General features: G+C 35.9%; 2 protein-coding genes across 10 annotated transcripts in view; one reads left to right on the top strand and one right to left on the bottom strand.

Annotated features, from left to right (window-relative positions):
- Window positions 1-212: 212 nt before the first annotated feature.
- Window positions 213-22219, top strand: RINT1 (RAD50 interactor 1). 5 transcript variants are annotated; one of them, XM_077162103.1, is made up of 16 exons: window positions 384-449; window positions 957-1005; window positions 1332-1548; window positions 6607-6791; window positions 9608-9849; window positions 13236-13409; window positions 13508-13654; window positions 14197-14353; window positions 15945-16055; window positions 16151-16376; window positions 16861-16998; window positions 18806-19005; window positions 19325-19539; window positions 20367-20547; window positions 20732-20850; window positions 21713-22219. In XM_077162103.1, the coding sequence occupies exons 4-16, from the start codon at window positions 6618-6620 to the stop codon at window positions 21903-21905; spliced, it is 2277 nt and encodes a 758-aa protein (XP_077018218.1). In that variant the 5' UTR covers window positions 384-449; window positions 957-1005; window positions 1332-1548; window positions 6607-6617; the 3' UTR covers window positions 21906-22219. The 5 variants fall into 5 exon arrangements, with proteins under 5 accessions (XP_077018433.1, XP_077018301.1, XP_077018362.1 ...); XM_077162318.1 differs by lacking the exon at window positions 1332-1548 and having other exon boundaries at window positions 213-449; XM_077162031.1 differs by lacking the exon at window positions 1332-1548 and having other exon boundaries at window positions 333-535.
- Window positions 2196-22927, bottom strand: part of EFCAB10 (EF-hand calcium binding domain 10) — a 64962-nt gene continuing 44230 nt past the window's right edge. For 3 of the 5 annotated variants that reach the window (XM_077162727.1, XM_077162422.1, XM_077162661.1), the window contains one exon: window positions 22019-22094. In XM_077162727.1, coding sequence (XP_077018842.1) covers window positions 22058-22094 — 37 coding nt within the window. In that variant the 3' untranslated portion in view covers window positions 22019-22057. Of the gene's footprint in view, window positions 2463-9499; window positions 9818-22018; window positions 22095-22927 lie in introns of those variants that run through there. The other 2 variants (XM_077162500.1, XM_077162575.1) reach the window with 2 other exon arrangements.

The following is a 22927-nucleotide window of genomic DNA, read 5'->3' on the forward strand; positions in this document are numbered from 1 at the left end:
AAAACGAAGGACATCATCTTAAATGTAAATTTAAATACTTTATACTGAATTTGTGGCGTGGAGGGAGGAGTATCGTCAAGCTGCATAATAGAGCGCCCCAACGCCGCGTACGGGGCTTTACCATGGTTGAGAGGAACCTTACTCCCTGCAACAGAGGCGGCTGACTCAGTTCCTGGCCGGCAGGGGGAGCTACGCCGCGCGGCCCGCGACTGCGCGGACCCGGCCTCTCTAGTCGGAGAGGAAGAAACCAGAGAGACGGTAGGAGGAAGTCTCGGTGGCGTTTGGTGTTCAGAATTGAAGTCTGTAAGACTGATCTGGTCTTTCGTCCCGGCAAAGTCTCTGGCCCGGGCTGTATTCCACAGTCCACACTGGCTGCGCATCAAGCCGAGAACACGCGCGGAGGCGGGATGCTCACGGCTGACGAGATCGGCGAAACGCCCGCAGCCCCGGTGAGACGTCCGGGTGAGGGGTCAAAGTAAGGTTGCAGAAACCTCCCGAGAGAGGTAGTCCCGGGAAGATGGCCCTTGTGACCTCGGTAAGGTGGCCCGGGCCACTCCGGTGAGATGGTCCCACAATCCCCAGGGAGGTGGCATTGGTGGCCCAGATCTCCCGAAAGGGTTAGTTCTGGTGAGAGACCCTACAATCCGGGTAGGTGACACGGGCGGTCCCGAGGGAGATGCCCTTGCAATCCTAGTGAAGTGGCATGGATCTCCCGAGGCATCTTGTCCTGGTGACGTGGCCCTGGCAGCCCGATGAAGTGGCTCTGGCAGACCCGGTGAAATGGCACAGACCTCCCAGGGAGGTGGTCGTTTTTGAAGCGGCATCGGACCATTCTAACCTTTCAGGAGGGCACCAAGGAAGGGGTCTGGGACTGCTCGCCCGTCCAGTAGAACCCTGCCTGAGTTCCACCCAGAACTTGGGTCTTAATGTGTTTGTCACACCTCCTCTCCTTTCAGTGCTGTCCTCAGAATGGTGAAGAAGAAAGGAAGAACGTCGAAGAAAAAAGTAAGCAGGCTTCAAACACCTTAGTTTTTTCTGCCCGGCCATCACTGAAAATTCAGCCTTCCGAGGTCCACATCAGAGAAGGGGTCTTACTTATCCTGTTATTTTTAGATGAGGCGTCTTTTTTCTGTACAATAAGCTTATATAATATTAAATACTGGTTATTTTACACACATTTTTGTCTTAACTTTATAAAATTGTAGAATATGGGATGCTTTGGAGAAGATCACTTCCTGATCCCTACTTAGTGCAGGGATTGGTGTTTTCCGTGGAGTTCTGCCCATCATACAGGATTCAAAATAACCTGGGGACCTGCCTGTCATTTACAGTGAGTGAAACACCAACTCATTAAGCATCATGAAATTAGGAGGGACTAATTACCTAGGAGATGTGACCACCACCTTAAATGGATTCGGAAGAGTCAAATGATGACTATTTAGTTGTACTTTTAAACATCAGTGTATTCGCAATTAAAAATTGTCGTGGGATGAGCACAATGGATTATATATAATCTGGATCTTGATCTCAATGCAGAAGGTGTATAAGGTCAGTATCTGCCTTTCCTCCCTAGGATAGAAAAATATGTCAGGATATATATGTTTGTCATTTTACTATCATGAACCGAGCATGGCAGACTATTGGAAATAGGAATCATCAGAAACTTTTGAAGTGAAAATTTATTGGGAGAGTAGGAGGGAAAATACATAATAACTATTCTGTTAGGAGCCTTTTGGTTCTTCTGACCATGCAAAAAGTCTGCGAAGAGTAATGGTAACACTCTTGTACCCTTGTACCCATGTTACCATATGGCCTTTAGGAATCAAACTTACCCTTGACATTCCCACCAACGTATTCTGCCCCAGAAAGAAAACTCTAAGTAGTGCTTAGCATTTCACATTCATAGCCACCAGAATTCAGCTCTTTTTCCTTGAAGGATTTGAGGCTAGGACCCTCCAACTCAAACCCTTCCCTTTTGTACTTTTTGCCCCATTCAGGTACCTGGGAAGTTTAATACCTGCTGAGCAGTCATTTCAGTAAAATGATAGATGTTGATTTTAGCATTTGTCCTGTCTCTGCCTTGGTGGCTCAGTTAATTACTTTGCAATTTGGAATGCTCTTTACAAAAAAATAGAGAAAAATAAAAACCTCCTGTTTTAGCTTCCTTAGTTGCTCAAGCAATTACCATGAATTCGTTGGCTTAAACAATGGGAATTTATTATTTTACAGTTTTGAGGGTAAAAGAAAGTCCAAATCAAGGCAATGCTTTCTCCCCAAAGACTGTGGTATTCTGAGGCAACTGCTGGAGATCCCTTATCCTTGGTCCTTAGCTTGTCATGTGACAAGGCACATGGCAGTGTCTCCTGGTCTCTCCCTTCTCTTCCAGGTTTCCCAGATTCTCTGTTTCTGGCTGTTCCCTCTGTGGCTTTCTCTTTGTCTGAATTTCATCCTGTTATAGAGAGCTGTAGTAATAGGATTAAGAATCATCTTGATTGAGGTGGGCCACACTTTAACTGAAATAAAGTCATCAACAATACCTACTTACAATGGATTCACTTCCATAGGAATGGTTTAGGTTTAAGAACACATTTTTCTGGGGTACATACAGCTAAAAATCACCATACCTTCTAAATCACCAATGTGCCATTTTGAAAAATGTTATTTGATTAAGAATGTACTATGCTGGGTGGACCATGGTGGCTCAGCAGGCAAGAATGCTCGCCTGCCATGCCAGAGGACCCGGGTTCGATTCCCAGTGCCTGCCCATGTAAAAAAAAAAAGAAAAAGAGAATGTGCTATGCTGCATTTAAATGGTTACATCAAAAGGGCTTAATTTTTTTTTTAATATGTAGATATAATTTACTTCTTAAGGTACAGCAACAATAGCATTCACAAAACATCCTGTTTCTTCATAGCTCTACCTCCATTTGTCTGCAGATATACCACACGACTCACTTTTGTTTTATATAAGATAAATAAGAAAAGAAGGCATTGTGACTTCTGTACATAATAGTGATGGATTTCTGAACTAATAAAGTTTTGGTGCAGGCCAGCCTATTCTCCTCATGTGTGAAGAAGAAGAAAATATTTTGGGTTAAGAGTTTGGAAAACATGAATTTTAGTCCAGTTTCCAACTTCTAAGAGTAGCCTGAGGCAAATTTTATAGATTTATTTTGTAGTTGGGAAATTGAGCTGCAGTTTTTTGTTAGTTTTGCTTCTGGATCTCATAGCATGTGAATAGTCTTTTAATTCTTATAAGTTTAATAGAACAAAGGAAAATTTTGTGTTTTTTTGGGGGGGAATGCCAAGTTCACTAAACACATCAGTATATATTGTTAATATCTTCATAAATAGTTGACTAATATGTGATATTTATATTTTGCATTTAGGCAAGATATTTCCATTTTATCAGAAGTGAAGTTGTTTGTAATGAGGTTGATTATACCCTTCCTCCCTTTTTCTCATTGCTATTTTCTTAAAACTTTGCATTTTTGGTAAAAAGCTTTAAGAGACAGGTCAAAATACATTTGTCCAAAGAACAAAAGTGAATTCCAATCAATATTGTACCCCAGAAGTCTCTGTATTTTCCCCAAGCTTGATCACTCATACACACACCTTTTTTTTTTTTAATCCCCAAGCACTGCTCAAATCTAGGAAGGTTCAGTCCTGTTTCTAAAATAATTCAAGTTGTAGACTGAGTAGTGTTGACCATGTTTAATATCAGGGAATTTAATAACTGCACAGTGAAATGGAGTTACTGTTGTACCAACTTTGACCCATACTCAGGTTTCCTAAACTTGCCCACGAAGAAAGAAATCATTATTAACCATAAGAGGATAGCTTACACATAGAAACAGATAATTCAAAGGGAAACAGCTTATCTTAGCACACTGGATGATGTAGAAAGGGAAAGATATGGCAGTTAACTATCTGTGTCATATCACCCCTCCTTCCTTTGCAAAAAGCTGCTGTGGCCCTTCAGGTTACCCTTGGGCACAAGGCACATTCAGAAAGCTCCCTGACAGAGATGGTCAGCAGAGGTGCAGCTAAAGACACTCTGGGAAAGAGCAGTGCTGTTGGTACACAAATTCAGGACTGCAAAATAATTTATTTGCCTTTGAAATGGATTATGTGTTTACTAGAAACTTTTCTTAAGCATTTTGTTTAAATAAAAGGTGAATTAAAAGTTATATTTAAATTTTGCCTTATTCCACAAAGAAGTGGAAGCAACTTAAATGACTTAATTTTGTCTTAATAAATATCCTAGGTAGTGGAAGAAGGTATAAACATTTGCATGGTGAAAAACTGATGTGTGAAATATAGGTCAACTTTCAAGCATAGAAAAAGAAGTGAACTATTTTGGGAAACTTGACATACTACTTGGGATGACAGCAAAGATACATGCCATCCCTGCTTTCACTGGGTATTGCTGGCTTATTTTATTTTATTTTATTTTTTTGTGTGCTTGGTCCAGGAATCGAACCGGGTCTCCTGCATGGAAGGGGAGCATTCTACTACTGAACCACCCGTGCACCCCTGTTGTTGGCTTTTAAATGTTGTCTCTGCTACCCTTCTTGAGAAATGGCTTTTCGGTTCCAAGTCACCTGTGTTTGTCACATTTAATAAGTCCAATAGGAATACTGGTCTGTTTTATTTGCCATGGAAACAGACTCATTTTACACTGCAGAATATAAACCTGTGGGTTTTTGCATTTCTTGAATATTCAGTTTAGTACCTGCATCAGGCCATTTTGATTTTTTCATAGTAATTTGTATATTCTCTCATTTTTCCTTTGTATCTTTCCTGTTTCTGATGTGGACATCTTTGTATGACAGTTGAAGCTTCTAAAATTTTTTTACTCTTAGATAAGGAGCTTTTATTCATTGGTAAGCCTTTCAAATTTTTTTCATATATTTGAAAGAAATATTTCAAAATAATTTTTAAAAAATATTTTAAAGCCAGAGTCCTCCTTTGCTGTTATTATAAACCATACCATCTGATAATTTCTACTTAGAAATTGTAAAAATGTATTACTAATGTAAGAAAAATTGTACAATAACATGCACTTCCCCAAAAAACAAACAAGCAAATGAACAAAGATTCAACAAATGGTGCTGCAATAACAGGATAGTCACATGGAAAAAGAATGAAATGTGACCTCTGCCATGCAGCATACAAAAACTAAAACAAAAAAAACTGTACAATAAGATTAGGTTTGACCTTTTTAAAAATTTTATTTATTAAACATACCAACATAAAAACACAAACATTCTTACCATATGATCATTCCATTCTACATATATAATCAGTAATTCACAATATCATCACATAGTTGTATATTCATCATCATCATTTCTTAGAACGTTTGCATCAATTCAGAAAAAGAAATAAAAAGACAACAGAAAAAAATTCATTCATACCATACCTCTTACCCCTCCCTTTCATTGATCACTAGGATTTCAATCTACTAAATTTATTTTAACATTTATTCCCCCTATTATTTATTTATTTTCAATCCATATGTTTTACTTGTCTGTTGATAAGGTAGATAAAAGGAGCATCAGACACAAGGTTTTCACAATCACACAGTCATACTGCGAAAGCTATATCATTATACAATCATCTTCAAGAAACATGGCTACTGGAACACAGCTCTACATTTTCAGGCAGTTCCCTCTAGCCTCTCCATTATACCTTAACTAAAAAAGTGATATCTATATTATGTGTAAGAATAACCTCCAGGATAACCTCTTGACCAGTTTGGAATCTCTCAGCCATTGACACTTTCGAGAAGGTTTTCTCAATCCCTTGATGCTGAGTCCCAGCTCGTTCTAGGATTTCTGTCCTACGTTGCTAGGAAGGTCCATACACCTGGGAGTTATGTCCCACATGGTGGGGGGGGGGACAGTGAGTTAGCTTGTTGTGTTGGCTGAGAGAGAGGCCACATCTGAGCAACAAAACAGATTCTCTTGGGGGTGACTCTTAGGCCTAATTTTAAGTAGGCTTAGCCTATCCTTTGTGGGGATAAGTTTCATATGAACAAACCCCATGATTGGGGGCTCAGCCTATTGCTTTGATTGTCCCCTCTGTTGTGAGAATATCAAGAATTCTCCACTAGGGGAAGTTGAATTTTCCCCCTTTCTCACCATTCCCCTAAGGGGACTTTGCAAATAGTTTTTTATTCACTGTTCAAATCACTCTGGGATTTATCATGGCATCACTCTGGCTAAGGTTTGGCCTTTTTATGTAATAAAATTCTTAAGATACAAGGTCTTCCGGAAAAGCTTGATTGGTTTGTGACTGCATTGTCATACAAGATCAATTGACACCTGGGGCTTCTAGGTCAAACTCTAGGGATTTTTACTGAACAAATCCCTCAGACTCATAATACCCATACTCTGAGTTCCCTCAGCACTTAAGCATTTTCTGGTACTTGATTGGTGGATTGTTTTGTAGCTATTCATGTGGGCATTTTATGTATAATTTCTTTGTTTTCTCTAAATTATTAACTTTTGAAGGTAGAAGTACTGCCTTGAACATGTTTTTTATTTCTTTTAATTCCTTAGTATCTAGTGGTGCTGAGTAATTGTTTTTCTTTTATTTTAGGTGACATAAATATGATTGCTCTTGTTGGAAGTGAACAAGTCTGTGAAGATACAGATAATGGTGCTCTTTCTTCCTATGTGTCTGCATTCATAGAAAAGGAAGTTGGAACTGACCTTAAATCTTTAAAGAAACTTGATAAACTCATAGAACAGATAACAGAAAGTAAAATGCAATTAGAAGAACAGGCAAGTATTAAGCCTCATTGAAATAATATTTATTTTATGTATGTTTATGTAAACCTATAATCATAGATAAACAGGAATATAACATTTTAATGTTTTTGGGTGGTTGATTAACATGTGACTTATTCATATTTTTCTGTATTTTCTAGTTTTTTTAATATTTTCCATTATTTAAACTTTTTTTTTTTACAATGAACATATATTACTTAAAATAACTTTCAAACATCCAGTAAATATATTCTTAAACAAAAAAAAAAGGGTCCTTTACTTGGAATGGTGTAATTGTCAAGGATAAAAGATTTTTATCATGTAACAACTAAAATAGATTAAGTAAACTGTGTGTGGGTGTTTTGTTGTTTTATCCTCAGCTTGTCAGTTTCTTATCTTCTCCCATCCCATCACATCAAGCCTACTCAATAGGCTTATTTCTACCACATTATTTCTACCATAACCATTGCTAGCCTCTCAGTTTAGCCTAGCCTTGTCTGCCTTTTCCACTCCTGAATGCAGGTAGCTGTGGGCCCTAGTGGAGGAAATCACACAGCTAAGTGGATTGATGTCAGCCCACATTTGTGGTATGCCATCATGGCTGAGTGTTCAGCCCCACCTGGCAATCCTTCCATGGTATCCATTTTGTCTCCCCTGCTACTCCCCTAGCTGATCTTCCAAATTCTCCCCTGCTCTTGGCCAGTCTACCATTCCTTTTCTTAAAACAAAAAATTGAGGCCTTCTAGCATGAATCTGTTGAACAATTTACCCCACACTCAGAAAACTTAACTGTAACCATTTTAACCTTTACTTCACCAAAAGATCAATATAAGTCTTTCTTTATGCCTCAGATCCTACCTGCCACCCAGTGGACTTGCTTGAACACAAATTCCCCTTTTCTCTCTTCTAATTTCATCCTTTACACCTCAACCAGTTCTGCCTTCTAGCATGTAGACATGTACAGGTCTTTCCCTTCAAACCTGGATGAACAAAAAACCTTCTGCTCATTTTTTTTTTTTTGGCATGGGCAGGCACTAGGAATCGAACCCAGGTCTCCGGCATAGCAGGCGAGAACTCTGCTTGCTGAATCACCATGGCCCGCCCCTTCTGCTCATTTTCTAGTAGGCGTTAGTTCTTTTTATTGCCAGGCTACTTCAGAAAGTCATCTTACTTTGTTATTTATCTCTACTTCCTGATTTGCCATTCACTGTTGGCCCACTGTAATTAGGCCTTTTTTCCCAAATGGGTACTGAAAACCTGCTGTAGTCTTTATTTGAACCTTAAGTTCAGTATGTACAAAACTGTATTGAATCATCTCTTAAAATACTTCTGCTATCTTGGTTAAGGGCAACCCCATCTGCCACTCAAAATGCCACTTTGTGATCTGGTCCTTCTAAACCTGCCCATCTTCAACTCCTCTTTGCATTTCTTTGAACTTTATCCTTTGCTCTCTCTGCCCTTGCTGGTTTTTTAAAATTTTTATTTATTTATTTATTTTTTTAATCATGATTGAGTTGTGGTCCTTCTGCCTGAAATGCCATCTTCCGTAGTCAGTTCCCTGGAAAATTCCCACCAACCCTCCAAAGGTCTGGCCATGAGTTTTGAAAGCAGAATTGCCTTGTACCTCAAAATCTTACTACTCAAAGTGTGGAAGAAAGCTTGTTAGAAAAGCAGCATCTCAGGACCTACTCCAGATCTACCAAGTCCAAATTTGCATTTTAATGAGAGCTCTAGGTAATTTGTGTGCTCATTCAAGTTTGGAAGTATACCATTACACCTAGCATATACCTTTTATTGCATTAATCACTTGACTGAAATTATTTGCTTTTATCTCTCTCATACCAACCTGAGCTTAAGGGCAAATGCTGTCTTACTTTTCTGTATATCCTTAGTACGGTGCCTGATAATAAGAGTAACTAATATCAGTAGAAACAGTTTTATGTATTAAACTTGTTATACATTTAAGCAAATAATATATATTTTTATTTGAATTGTATTAATGAACTGGATGTTATAACTAGTTGATTTTTCATTGTGTTAAAGGTATTTTCACTGTACAAGTTCAATTGGTTACCTCAGTATCACAGCCAGTGTAGTCCAAGGGACCATTTCTCCCCAAGTCTGTGTTATACTTTATTATGTGAAGTTTGCAACAAAGCTGTTGGTGAGGTGGAATGAGTGTAGTTGCTTCCTGTGGCCATAAAGATTTTCTGTGCCTCACACACACACACACAAATAGTAGTTAATCAATGTTGATTGGATTTTTATTCTTACTATTCTTTGTGCTATATTGATGCTTGTATTTATATATTTTTTCATATGCCATAAGAAAAATTCATTTACTAAATACCATATCTGAGGGCATTATATAGATATTTTGTTACTAGGTCAGGGGTTTTCAACCTGGGCTTAAATTAGACTTGCCTGAGGAACTTTTGCAAAATAGTTCCTTCCCAGACTTTTCAGATTCAGAGCTTCATTTGTTTTTGAAGAATAGTTAGAAGAAAAAGATTATAAGTGGACTCTGGCTGGAAACTCTGAAAGTGCTGAGCCTCGTGATGAAGCATTAGGCGGGTGCCACAATGCTTACTTGGACCATTGTGATAGGCCCCCTCCCCAGACACCCTCATAGACAGTATTTAATGTTTGAGTTTGGCACAGGATGAAGAAATCAACCTTTCTTTTGAAGTTTTCAATACAATTTAAGACAGTTTTCAGTTTTATTAGAACAAGCATGTATTTTGAAGGTAATGAAATAATAGAAAAGATTATGAAAATTGTATCTGATGGCTGCTGTTTGTTTGGTTCGGTCTGTTTTTTGGTATGGTCAGGTACTTACAATTTCATCAGAAATCCCTAAAAGAATTCAAAGTGCCTTAAAAAATGCAGAAGAATCAAAGCAATCCCTAAATCAGCTTCTGGAACAAGAAAATTATCTCTTCAGCTCCATTAACAACCATTTGCTGACTGCACAGCCCTGGATGGACGATCTTGGGTCCATGATTAACCAAATTGAAGAGACTGAACGGCATCTCACTTACCTAAAATGGATTTCACAGATTGAAGAACTAAGGTAAAATGTGCCTCATTGTTCCCATAGTTATTATTTCTCTTTGAGACGGCTATCTCAAAGAGGCTATGCATACCATTAAATAATTGAGTTAATTTAAGATTATAATAATGTCGTTTTACCAGCTGCCAGGAAAATTGCATTATGATAATGATTCTTTTCCTTTATTGTGAGTGAACATAAACTTTTCAGGGAGTTTAATTTGCATTTGAAAGAAAGATCTAAGGCCTTTAGTTGTATTGTGAACATATGATAAAAACTTATGCCAAGTTATAAGAAACCCCCCAGTATAGAACATTCGTATTTACTTTTATTTTTTAACAATGGTCACATAATTAAATGGATTGTTTTTTAATAATTTGAATATTTTTTTCAGTGGGAAGCATCTAATAAAAGCTACACAGTATTTTTTAAATGAATAACACTGGGTTGTAGTACTTATGGATAGAAAATAAATAAGACTTGACTTTAATTCTATTTGAATTGCATATTTATAGTATATGGTTGATTGTGAATGTTTGATAATTGCTTTTTCAAACAAGTCAAATTAACATTTACCTGCCTAGATTGCCAGATTATGTCGTTTCATGATATGGTTCCCCCACCCCCTTCCAAATTGTACTGTACCATCCCTGCTCTGTTTTAATTACTCTTGCTTAAAAACTGTCAGCAACTATTAGTGATGTCTGGAAGACTTGAAGGAGAAAGGTCTTCCAGATAGAGTCCTGATGTTTCATTTCAAATGTATTATAGTTAATATATTTTGTAATTTCTTCAAAAATGTAACACAGTATCCCTTTGTCCCACGTTTTCCCAAGATTTTAAAGGATTTTACATATGAAAAAAGTATGAAAAATCTTTGTTTCCATAAAGGAGGAGTTTTACATTTAGAGGAAAACTGATAGCCTGGGATTATAGTGTGACTAGTGATTCCAGAAATTGACTTCAGCTTTTTTAAGTATCGTATTCTTGTTTAAATAAATTATTTGCAGTGAACAAATTTTAATCCTTGCTTTATTTTACTTCTTTCCTCCTCACCCCTATGAAAGAAAACACCAATAAGGGACAATATTAATAATCTTATTAAGTAAAAGAAGTTGTTTAAAAGCCTCATTCTTTTATTTTTGGCACCGGGACTCAAACCTGGGTCTATGGCATGGCAGGCGAGAATTCTGCTGCTGAGCCACCATCGCACCGTTCTAAAATCCTCGTTCTTGTAGGCTTAAATAGATAAACTAAAATAGAACTATGGTTATTGATAAACTTCTCTCTGGTACCTGAATTGTTTAAATGAGAAACATGCCTAGGGAATCATGTTTGAAACAGAAATCAAATTCATAATGAAGTTGGCCATAGCTCTCTCTCTTTTTAATAATGTGTTCTTTTCCCCTAGGTTTTGTACACATCTCTATTTCTAGTGTTTTGGGGTCTCCTGGGATTTCCCTCCTCTCTGAATTTCCCTCTAAGGATCTGTTTTTTATATTGTAGCACTTTTTCTCTCTCTTTTCAAAATAGTTTTCTCTTTCTAGAACTAGCATCTTTATATTAGTTTGTTTATTGAATACCATTCTATAGCACCATCACTATGAATGATCCTTATTATCCTGGCTTTTCCTGTGCTCTAAATGTCATTCCTGCTTCATTTTTGGGTGCTGATCTGTTTCAGGAGGTTCATTCCATTCTAGAAAGCAATACTCTGTATTCTGGAGTTATGTGTACATTTTCAATTCCTTTGTAACATTTGTATGTTTCTTAAACATGGTAATCTTTGTTTTCACATAATTTGGAAACTACACTTAATTTGGAGTGATAATTCTTCTCTTTGAAGTGGGAAAATAGGGAAAAGTTTGTATACGGGTCCCTTTTAAGATAATAGGCCATAATGCAAAAGGAAAAACCTTATACAGAAGCAGTTACACTATTCAGAACAGGCCCCACAGAGCAGTATCGATGCCTTAATTGCAGAAATGGTAAACTTGTGGGCAACCAGCTGGAAAAAAGAGTGGTTTCAATTTTGATGGTAGTTATAAAAGACAAAATCTGTTGGAAATCTTAATAAAAATGATTAGAAAAAGAAGAAAGAAAAATGGTAGAATGAGAGTAGAGGATAGCCAAAAGAACTTACAGAAATAGGATGATGCAGACATGAGCTTAGTATTCTTGTTGAGGCCTAAAACACTGACAGTGGAAAGCAAAAGTGGTTCATGGAGGGAGGAGAGGAAGAAGTAGACTACTAGTGCATAATGGCGCTTGACAGGGTGTACGCACACATTTCTGTTCCTAAGGAGGGCCCTGTGGCTATCCCAGGAGCACAACTGAAGCAGCACACTGAACCTGGGACAAGAGTGTCAGCACATCAGTCACCTTCCAGTGCTGTGGCCAGGGAGAGGTAGGCATAGGCTGCTACAGGAGCTGGGAGTGGAGCTCTTGTTTCAGATTTTCTGTAGGAGTTGACCCCTGAACTGGGATTAATTACTAGAATTATAATTTTGCTCCTTATTCTTAAATGGCTTAAAATTTGGAATATGTTATTTTTGTCAAAAGGGACATTTCACTTTTAAATAAAACATTTTGATTTTTAAGGGCCAAATATGCAAATTTATGGCTCATGGACTAAATTTATCCTGAATACATGTTTTATTTGGCTTGTGTTTTAAAAAATTTGATTGATTTTATGTGCAAATCTTGATCAATTTTTGGCCTCTCTTAAAAATGTTTTAAGATTTGGCCACTTTGGACCCATTTTCCAGGATGGTAACAATTGGCTAGAACTTTAGGATGGGGTATGTGCTTTTTAGTTTGCTGTAGACCCCACCCAATTTGCTTTTCTCATTTACTTTACCAGTCAGACTTTGTGGGCACTTGAATTTGGTACCCTTGCTTTAGAACTTACATTTTATCTGGAACTTCATCAACAGTAACTTCACGTGACTAGATTCTTAATTGCCATCCCTTAAGTTTCCTATAATCAAGGTCAGTTTGGGGCAAAATAGATAAAAATCAGTGATTATCAAAAACTCCTCTGCTGTCCTCTCAAATTTGACCTTTCCAGGGCCTATTGACCTTATTCCCTTAGATTAAGACACTAATGACGTCTATAAAAGGTAGACATCAAAAATGAGTAGCGCCTAAGGGACCCAGGAAAAATAGGTGCTGTTGGTGTGAGGAGGGAAAGGTGTCCTGAGTATGGGCCACTGCTCTTAACAGGATGCAAATTTGAGAACACAAAGTGCCAGAGTCATTTGTGTATCAGGCAAAAAAAGCTACTCAGGCTGGTGCTTCATTTCTCCTTGGTTGTAACTTTTATTTAAAGTATGAAGGAGAAGCAGTCTTTCTGAGTTTGGGATTTTTCTGAACAAACTGTCTTTAAAGTTTGCTTTGCTTTGCAGTGATAACATTCAGCAGTATCTGATGACCAATAATGTACCAGAAGCAGCTTCAACTCTGGTGTTTATGGCAGAACTTGACATCAAACTTCAGGAGTCTTCCTGTACTCATCTTCTTGGTTTCATGAGAGCCACTGTTAAATTCTGGCATAAAATTCTCAAGGACAAGCTTACTAGGTAGTGAGTTAACTCACATTTCAGGGTAATTGCTTTCAGATGGATATTTGGTAATCATTTTATTTTACTGAAAAATGTGTGCTACTTTTCTATTACAGTGATTTTGAGGAAGTATTAGCACAGCTTCATTGGCCATTCATTGGACCCCCTCAGACTCAAACTGGCTTGAGTCGACCAGCCACTGCCCCAGAGATATATAGTAATCTGGAGACACTATTTTGCCAGCTTCTGAAACTGCAAACCTCGTATCTTTGTTGGAGTTGAAAATTTACTAAAAGTTCTTTTTTTGAAAGTGGATTTGTGGCTGGATAATAAAATCTTTTGAAAGTGGCCAAGAAGCCAAAAGGGAGTCCTGGGTTTGAATTTGACTTAAATATATCCATCAAGTGGTAACTGTTCTCTTTCAAAGTGAATTGCATTTGCTGGGAGGACTGTGAGGAAGAGTTCCAAAATACATGACCGACTCAAGTTTGTAGTCCACATAGGTCTCTTGGGATAATAGAAAAAATGGGCAATTGGGAGGAAAGCCCTATAATTTGGGGGTTATCTAATAAAACAATTATTTGTATATTTCCCTACTTATTACTATCCTTTTTTATGTTAGGAAAGATATATTAATTCTAATAACTTAACAATTGTGGTACTTTTTTACTCAATTCATAAAGTTAGGTTACATGGTATATTATTATAATTAACTTTACTTAGTACCTGATAAATTTGTTGGAAAAACCTGTTTTGTGTGTTTGTGTGTATTTTTTTCACTTTTTCCTTGACTTGACTATGTCAGAGATGAATTACTGACCGAGCCAAAACATCTCCCAGAAAAATACTCTCTTCCTGCATCCCCTTCTGTCATCCTACCCATCCAGATTATGCTGACTCCCCTTCAGAAAAGGTTCAGATATCACTTCAGAGGGAACCGACAGACTAATCTCATAAGCAAGGTGTGCTTTGCCAACTCTTGTCCTTCATTTTTATTAGATGTTACCAATTTCTGTATGTTCATTGGTTTAAGTTAAAATAGGATTTATTCACATTTTTGTTTTTTTTCTTGGAAGAGTTAAATTCTTGTCCTGTTGTTGCCCCTTGTAGATATATTTTGGTACTATGTTGGTATGTTGAAGGAATCAACTCATTCATTAGATCATCTGACCAATTTCTCAGGTGTCCCCTTAGTTGTGAATTTGCTATGGCAGTTTTTACAATGTATTTTGTATTTTCACTGTGCAAATTGCCTTTTAGGTTTATAAATTTATCAGAAAGAGAAGTTAAGGTCAAAAGATAGTAGAATACCTCTTTTGAATAGAGGTGACGAAGCTAAGATTTGCAGCCATGCAAGGGAATAAATGATGGGAATCTTTTTGTGGAAATTATCATCAGTATTTGGTTGAGGGACTACTCCCTTCTGTATTGGGCATACTGTTGAGATTTTTCTTTAATTTGACCCAGTAAACAAAAAAATAATACCCAACTATTTTCACTGAAATTTGCTATTTATAACCTCCATGGTTGCTAGGGAATGGATACTACTTTGTTTATCCTTGCATTTCACTATATCTCATACACACTTAGCAGGTGTTCAGTGTTTTGAATTATATGTAATATAATTCAAAACACCAGGTATTGTATGTGTCATATATGAATTGACTTGTAGGTTTTATGGAATTCTAAAGGAATCAAGGGATAGGCAATTACGGGTGCACAAGAAGGACTGAGTTGCAGTGGGCTGCTGGTTATTAAATTCAGCTTGTTCTTTTGTACTTTATGGGTCTTCTTTTTTGGATGGGAAAGAAGTGTAGAACCAGTTAGTAAGTTATGAGATGAAGCAGTTAACCTAAAGTTGTAGCGAGGCAGTAATAATCTGAGATAAGCAAATTGTGAGTTATGTTGGCTGCTTCTTAAAGTATGATCCCAACAGTCCCGGCACTCTGTCATCAAGCCTAAACTGTGCAGCCTTGAAATTAGCCTATCTCTTACTCATCATTGTATTCCCAGCATCTAGCACACTACAGGGATAAACCATTCGGTTTTGAATCCTGTCCAACAAACTTGGGAAAGTGTTGCAGAATACTCTCTAGGGACAATTTAAATGCTGCACACCTACATTTTCTTTTCACAATTATATCTGTTTTGAGGCATGTGAGACCAGCCAATTTTTTTTTTTCTTAATTTACCTCTTGAAAAGAAAAAGCAGAAGAAAATAATCTTTTAAAATTAATTTGTAATGCTATCTCAAAACAATTTCAAGGCCAGCAGTTCATTGTAATACTCATCATTTTACAAACTACTAAACTATGTGGTATTATAAATGTGAGTTTGTTGGACTTAAGCCATGCTACTGGAATTTGTTGAAAGTACATTAGAACTCAAGCCTTGCATGAGTTCAAATTTCAGAGTAGAAATTGTACTCTTACATATATATGGAATTTTTAGCTTATTTTTTAGTGTTGTATACAATTAAAAAGACCCATTTAATTGCAGCTTTCTAATTGGAATGACTTTTCAGAATTCAAGTGATTTTACTTTCTTCCTTAGCCTGAATGGTACCTGGCTCAGGTACTTATGTGGATTGGAAATCACACTCAATTTCTGGATGAGAAGATTCAACCAATTTTAAACAAAATAGGCTCTCCAGTAAATGCAAGGGTAAGAGAAGAGTCCTAAGCCTTTCAGTTTTAGAGTTGTTTGTGTAGATGAATAATTTGTCGTTTATATAACTCATACTTCTGTATTTCTCTTAGCTTGACTTTTCTCGGGGCCTTATGATGCTGGTTCTTGAGAAGTTAGCTATTGATATTCCATCTCTGCTTTATGATGACAATCTCTTCTGTCACTTGGTGGATGAGGTGCTTCTGTTTGAGAGGGAGCTACATAATGTCCATAGCTATCCTGGCACTTTTGCCAGTTGTATGCATATTCTATCAGAGGAAACCTGTTTTCAGAGATGGCTGACAGTAGAAAGAAAATGTAAGTGCTAATGTGGTCATAGGGTGGGAAGAAATGTCTGTTTTTGTGCATATACAGTCCTGGGTACAAACTAGAGCCATCTAAACTTTTCTTTGTCAGGGTTTACCAAGTTGCCTTCAGAGTTCATTTTCTTTCCATCAAACTTCAGTTTTTCTTGGAATTACACTCTACATATTTTTAGAGAGGAGAATTTAAGCCAATAGTGTAACTGTTTTATAGATTTTACATATAATATTTCTGCTCTTGGTACAATCTTTTTGGAATGTAGCTTGTTAATCAGTATAACTATTTTGAAGATTTGGGGGGAGGAAACTTAAGATGTCATGTTTAAGTATAAAATAGAACATGTTCAATATAGAGCAACTTAGTGGGAGGTTATGGTTATTTCTTGTGGAAGAGTCATTGTTCCTAATATATTGTGAGTTGAAAAGTTGGGAATGACTCTAACTATTTAATTGACATAATTCTTTTTTCTGCATATCAGTTGCTCTTCAAAAAATGGATTCAATGCTTTCATCAGAAGCTGCCTGGGTATCCCAGTATAAGGATATCACTGATGTGGATGAAATGAAAGTTCCAGACTGTGCAGAAACTTTTATGACCCTACTCTTGGTTATAACTGGTAAGTATAATCTTTTTAAGGTATGGCTTTGTTTTAAAAATACAGACTTTTCACATGATATTTTTTCATGTGGTTCAATAAATTAATACATAGTTATTATAATATCTTCATATTCCATTTCTATTTTTGCAGAAATCTAGAACAGTATTCTAGCTTGGGACTGTTTAATAATTTAAGTAAGAACTTTAACAGTATACATTAGGAAAAAAAACTCCTGAATTGTTTTACATAAAAATAATTTTAAAAGAATTTAATTTTATCATCTTAAGTCTCCTGCCATTCAGCTTTTTAAGTGTTTTCATTTTCAGTGTATGGTGATTGACCTAAATTTTTAAAAAATTTTTATTAATAAAACCAATTAACATACAAACATGAATGTTCTTAACGTATGAACATTCCATACTTGTTGTGCAAACAGTAGCTCACAGTATCATCACATAGTTGTATATTCATCACCATGATCATTTCTCAGAATATTTACATCATTCCAGAAAAAGAAATAAAAAGAAAAAAGAAAAAACTCATACATACCATATCCCTTACCCTTCCCTCTCATTGACCACTAGTATTTCCCTCTACCCAATTTATTTTAACATTTGTTCCCCCTGTTATTTATTTTTAATCCTTTTTTTTTTTTTTTTTACTTATTTGTCCATACTAGAGATATAAGGAGCATCAGAACAAGGTTTTCACAATCACACAGTCACTTTGTGAAAGCTATATCATTATACAGTCATCTTAAAGAAACATGGCTACTGGAACACAGCTCTACAGTTTCTGGCACTTCCCTCTAGCCTCTCTAATACACCTTAAACTAAAAAACGGGATATCTATATAATGCATGAGAATAACCTCCAGGATAACTTCTCAACTCTATTTGAAATCTCTCAGCCACTGACACTTTGTTTTGGATTGACCTAAATTTTAAATATCTTCTTGGCCTTGTTTTTATTTAAGACATGAAGAAGAAAGTAAAAGTAACGTTTAGGTGTGGGAATTTTCTGGCCAGTGGGTGGCATAACTGCCTCTATCCTTTGTTGGTCTGTAGCCATCTACACTACCCCATTGCAGACCTGTGGTTCTCTAGGAACCTCTGGGCCTTTTTTGCCACCATTCTTCCATGTCCTGTCTATTGCTTCAGCCTGTAGAGTAACTTGAAGAAATATCATTCTGGTCAAGTCAGTAAACAGTCCCACATTCTTAAGTGCAAGAAAAATATGAAAAACACTAAAACACAAGAAATGAGTTTTAAGATAAAATCCACGTGTCTTTCAAGAACTTTTTATTAGAGAAATTATCAAACATACCCCAAAGTACAGAGAATAATATAATGAACTCTCAAGTACCCATTACCCAAGTTCAAAACAGTTGTCCCTTTTTTATTATATATTTTTCTTCCTGATGTTTTTCCCCCAGAGTATTTTAAACAAAATTTTAGACATCATATTTCACCTACAAATGTATCTCTTTTAATCTGTCATGTTTCCTCCTTCCTTTTTTTTAAAATGCTATTTATTTGTTGAAGAAACAGAGTCATTATTGTATATAATTTCCTCAGTCCTTTTTTAAAAATTGAGGTATAATTTAAATACAGTGAAATGCACAGTTCTTAAGTTTACAGATCATTGGGTTTTCACAAATGCATATATTTGTGAAACCATCTCCTTAGAGAGTTTAGAAATAGACTCATACTTGAATGGTCAGTTGATTTTCAACACAGGCACCAAAGCAGTTCAGTGGAGGAAAACGTAATTACATCATGGATGGTACCAAAAATCTTCATATGTCTTTTTAACTTTCTTAACAGACAGGTACAAAAATCTTCCTACCGCTTCCCGAAAGCTGCAGTTCCTGGAGTTACAGAAGGACTTAGTAGATGATTTTAGAATACGATTAACTCAGGTGATGAAGGAAGAGACTAGAGCTTCCCTTGGTTTTCGATACTGTGCAATTCTTAATGCCGTTAACTACATCTCAACGGTACTAGCTGATTGGGCTGACAATGTTGTAAGTTCATGTGTTTTTACAGTAAATAATATATTAGAAGTTTGAACTATTTTTACCGTACTCTTTTATCTTTTAAAACCTAAATCTGTTGCCTGTAGGCAGAATCACAGCAGTGACAAACTTAGGAGGTGTGATTAAAGTGCAAATTTTTTTTTAAATCAGAAATCTCAGATGGCTAAGTAATCCTGATATTTTAATATACTTAATGTTACACAGGTCTGAGAATATATTAAAAAGCAACTGAGTTGTATACTTTGAATGGGTAAAATGTATGATATACAGAGTACGTAATAACATGTTAGCGTGATTTTATTTCCAGTTCTTTCTACAGCTTCAACAGGCAGCATTAGAGGTCTTTGCAGAAAATAATACACTCAGTAAACTGCAGCTGGGACAACTAGCCTCTATGGAAAGCTCAGTCTTTGATGACATGATTAACCTCTTAGAACGCTTAAAACATGATATGTTAACCCGTCAAGTAGACCATGTTTTTAGAGAAGTTAAAGATGCTTCAAAATTGTATAAAAAAGAAAGGTGAGTCCTCTGTATTTTCTTGTGAATCAACTCTTAACTCCAGTTTGGTAAAAGTTAAAAGATGGTACATGCAATCAGATTTCCAAGATGTCTACATGGCCTTTTGCACTCCAAAATCTTTAACTGTTTTTGATGGAAGTATTTATTCTTTCAGATCTCCTTAATCAGAATACATTGATCATAATTTAACCTTCATATGTATTTGTAAATGTAGAGAGCTGTTGTGTGATCTGGGGTTGAATGACCTAGCCTGTCACCCATTTTACAAAATAAGGTGCTCCTGTTGTACCCTCTTCATGCTTGCATTGTATGATTTATTGCACTACCATAACCACCTGTGGACACCTCTCTTATTTCCAACAGATCATGACCTCTTTAAGAGCAGGCAGTGTCTACTCTCTCTGTCATAGTCCTTACCACAGAGTACTCATAATCAGTTTGGAAGTGATATTAGTCCTCATTGTTTATGCTGAAAATTAGAACATAGTATCAGCTGATATCTTAAATGCTGATATATTTTTACATCTTGTTTTATAATTACATTATCAACATATCATATGGAAATTTGGGATTGGTTTCTTGAAATTTTTATCTTTCATCCTCATATTAAGTATTTCATTGAGAGCTAAAGTGGTAAATATAAGTACATTTGTTTTCTGATAGAATGGTACATTTTGTTCTTCTCGAAAATGTACCAGGATTATTTAAACACAGTATACTTCCCAATACTTAAAATGATTTACTATATCTTTAAAATATGCAGCAATTAAAATTTTTATAGTAAAAGTTACTATGCTCCAGGAAATGTTTTGTTTTTTTTTTTTCAGATGGCTGTCCTTGCCATCTCAGTCAGAGCAGGCAGTCATGTCCCTGTCCAGTTCGGCTTGCCCCTTATTGCTTACAATACGAGACCGTTTACTTCAATTGGAGCAGCAGCTTTGTTTCTCCCTATTTAAAATCTTCTGGCAAATGCTTGTAGAGAAACTGGATATATACATCTACCAAGAAGTAAGTAAGAGTCTATATTATAGGGGTGCATGGGTAGTTCAGTGGTAGAATTCTTGCCTGCCAAACTGGAGACCTAGGTTGGATTCCTGGTTCATGCACGTCAAAAAAAAAAAGAGCAAACTGTATTATTGGGCTATGATGCTAAAGGTAGCTGGTATATTATATGAATTTTTCTTTGTTTCAGATAATTCTTGGTAATCACTTCAATGAAGGAGGAGCAGCTCAGTTGCAGTTTGATATGACCCGGAATCTTTTCCCTTTGTTTTCTCATTATTGCAAGAGACCAGAAAATTATTTTAAGCAGTAAGCTCCGTATTTAACTATTAATATTGATGTATCAAATTGTTAGAAGAAATTGACTCATTTTTTAACAATTATAGGGCCTTATGAATGTTTGGTAGAATATGTATAGAATCATTAAAAAGTTAATTTCCTATCTGTTATGTCTAGAGCACAATGCTAAGCACAATGGGAAAATTAAAATAATATAAGATGTGAATCATGACCTCAAAAAGTTTACCAGAACTGGATATAAATTATATCTTGGGCTTTGTTTACTAGCATTTGGTTTAATGCTCCTATTTGCTTATCACTGGGGGATAAAATGGAAAATGAGAGCAAGTACAATTTGCCATATTCAACAGATAGAAGAAATTACAAATATTGTCTAGCGTCTGGAGGAAATTTGTTTTTTTAAACATTTGATATTAATTTGGTTCTAAATGTAACTATAAATGTATATAGAATTAGTATTTTCAGAAATTGTTGGTTTAAACTTTACTTAATGGTTTCTGAGATTATAAAGTATTCCTTTCATGCACATAAGTGTATAAAACATAAGTGGAAAACTATTTCTGTTTATTTTAGTGTTCTACTTTTCTGCTGCTTCTTTCATTTTATCTCTTAATTAAAGTCTAGCTGTATTTAATAGATTTTTAGTGTCAGTGTTTTTAGGGTAGTAATAGATGCATATTGAAACCAGTGATTCTATTACCTTATAGTAATCCAGTGAAATAATACTGAAATAGATAGTTTAACCAATAATAGACCCATAAATAAATTTTTTAGAGGACGTATGGACAACCAGTACAGGCAAGATGTTTAGTTTTTCAAAATGAAAACTAAAGTTCATTTCCCTCTTGCTTTTTTGTTTTTTTTTTAACAGTGTAAAAGAAGCCTGTATTATCTTGAATATGAACATTGGATCTGCCCTACTTCTGAAAGATGTACTACAGTCAGCTTCAGAGCAACCTCCTGCTACAGCAGCATTAAATGAAGTTGGAATTTACAAATTAGCTCAACAAGATGTTGAGATTCTACTTAATCTAAGAACAAACTGGCCTAACACTGGAAGATAATACAGGTCTTTCAGGAAAAGCCTTTTGTTTTTATTTTTTGAACAAAGAAGAAACCAATTGGACTTCAAGATGTATGATAAAGTTCTATATTAACGGAACTGCACTACTAAGAATTTCATGGAATCATTTATTATCTTGGACTTAAGGTGTTACTAAAATGCCGACCATATTTCTTGAGTCCTCCTGTTCCTAAGAAAATAAAAAAATAAAACTCAGAAATTAAGAAAACTCAAAATAATTCTGTTTACAAATATAAATGCTGATGATTCTGTTGAATGTAAGAGCATAGATAATAAATTATAACCAACTTTCAATTTCCTGTGCTAATTATCAGAGACTGTCATTAATAACACAGTGAATACGTTAAAAAAAATCATTTTAGAATCATGTGTTTGGTCAGAGAATTCACTGTATTTCTGTAAGAAAATATAGTATGAAAAATGGTAGCTAAGGTAGAATTGCTCTTCATTTTCCACAAATGCTGTCTCCTTCAAAATACTTCATAGTTCCATTCCATGTGATAGTGGGCAACATCTTTCTGCCTGCAACATTTCAGGCTAGAGCACTCTGCCTTATCCTTTTTTTCCTCGGATATGGAATGGAATCATACTTTTTTTTTTTTTTGGTTTAGTATTTATGTAATTGATGATGAAGTGGGACTCTTAAATTTTCTTTTTATTCTGACTTTTCCTTGGCCTTGGGCATTATTATGTAATGATTTAAAAAAAAATCCTCAGACAGTAAAACTTTTAAACAAATTGAACTAGATTAACAAGAGGTTTCACATAACTATCAACTTTTATAACAATAATAGTTTTATTTATTTTTTTCCCTGACTTAACAATTAGTCCTTTTCGTGTTTATACACCTCAGATCTACACTTTTTAGGTTAGGCTGTCATACAACCTGTACTATCAACAAGCATTTACTTCACAATAAATAAATTTAAAGAAATATTTTGAATATTATGAAGAAGGCTCTTGGTGCCCTAACTGATCCCCACCCTAGGGCACTTTGAGTCA

Source organism: Tamandua tetradactyla, chromosome 1 (genome assembly GCF_023851605.1).
Source record: "Tamandua tetradactyla isolate mTamTet1 chromosome 1, mTamTet1.pri, whole genome shotgun sequence".
NCBI classification, from domain to species: Eukaryota; Metazoa; Chordata; class Mammalia; order Pilosa; family Myrmecophagidae; genus Tamandua; species Tamandua tetradactyla.

Excerpts from the sequence above, each read along its gene's own strand:
- RINT1 (XM_077162318.1), top strand. The coding sequence starts at position 408 with ATGCTCACGGCTGACGAGATCGGCGAAACGCCCGCAGCCCCG. Across the intron at positions 450-956 it reads GCGAAACGCCCGCAGCCCCG|TGCTGTCCTCAGAATGGTGA; the intron begins GTGAGACGTCCG and ends CTCTCCTTTCAG. Across the intron at positions 16,377-16,860 it reads GCTGACAGTAGAAAGAAAAT|TTGCTCTTCAAAAAATGGAT; the intron begins GTAAGTGCTAAT and ends TCTGCATATCAG.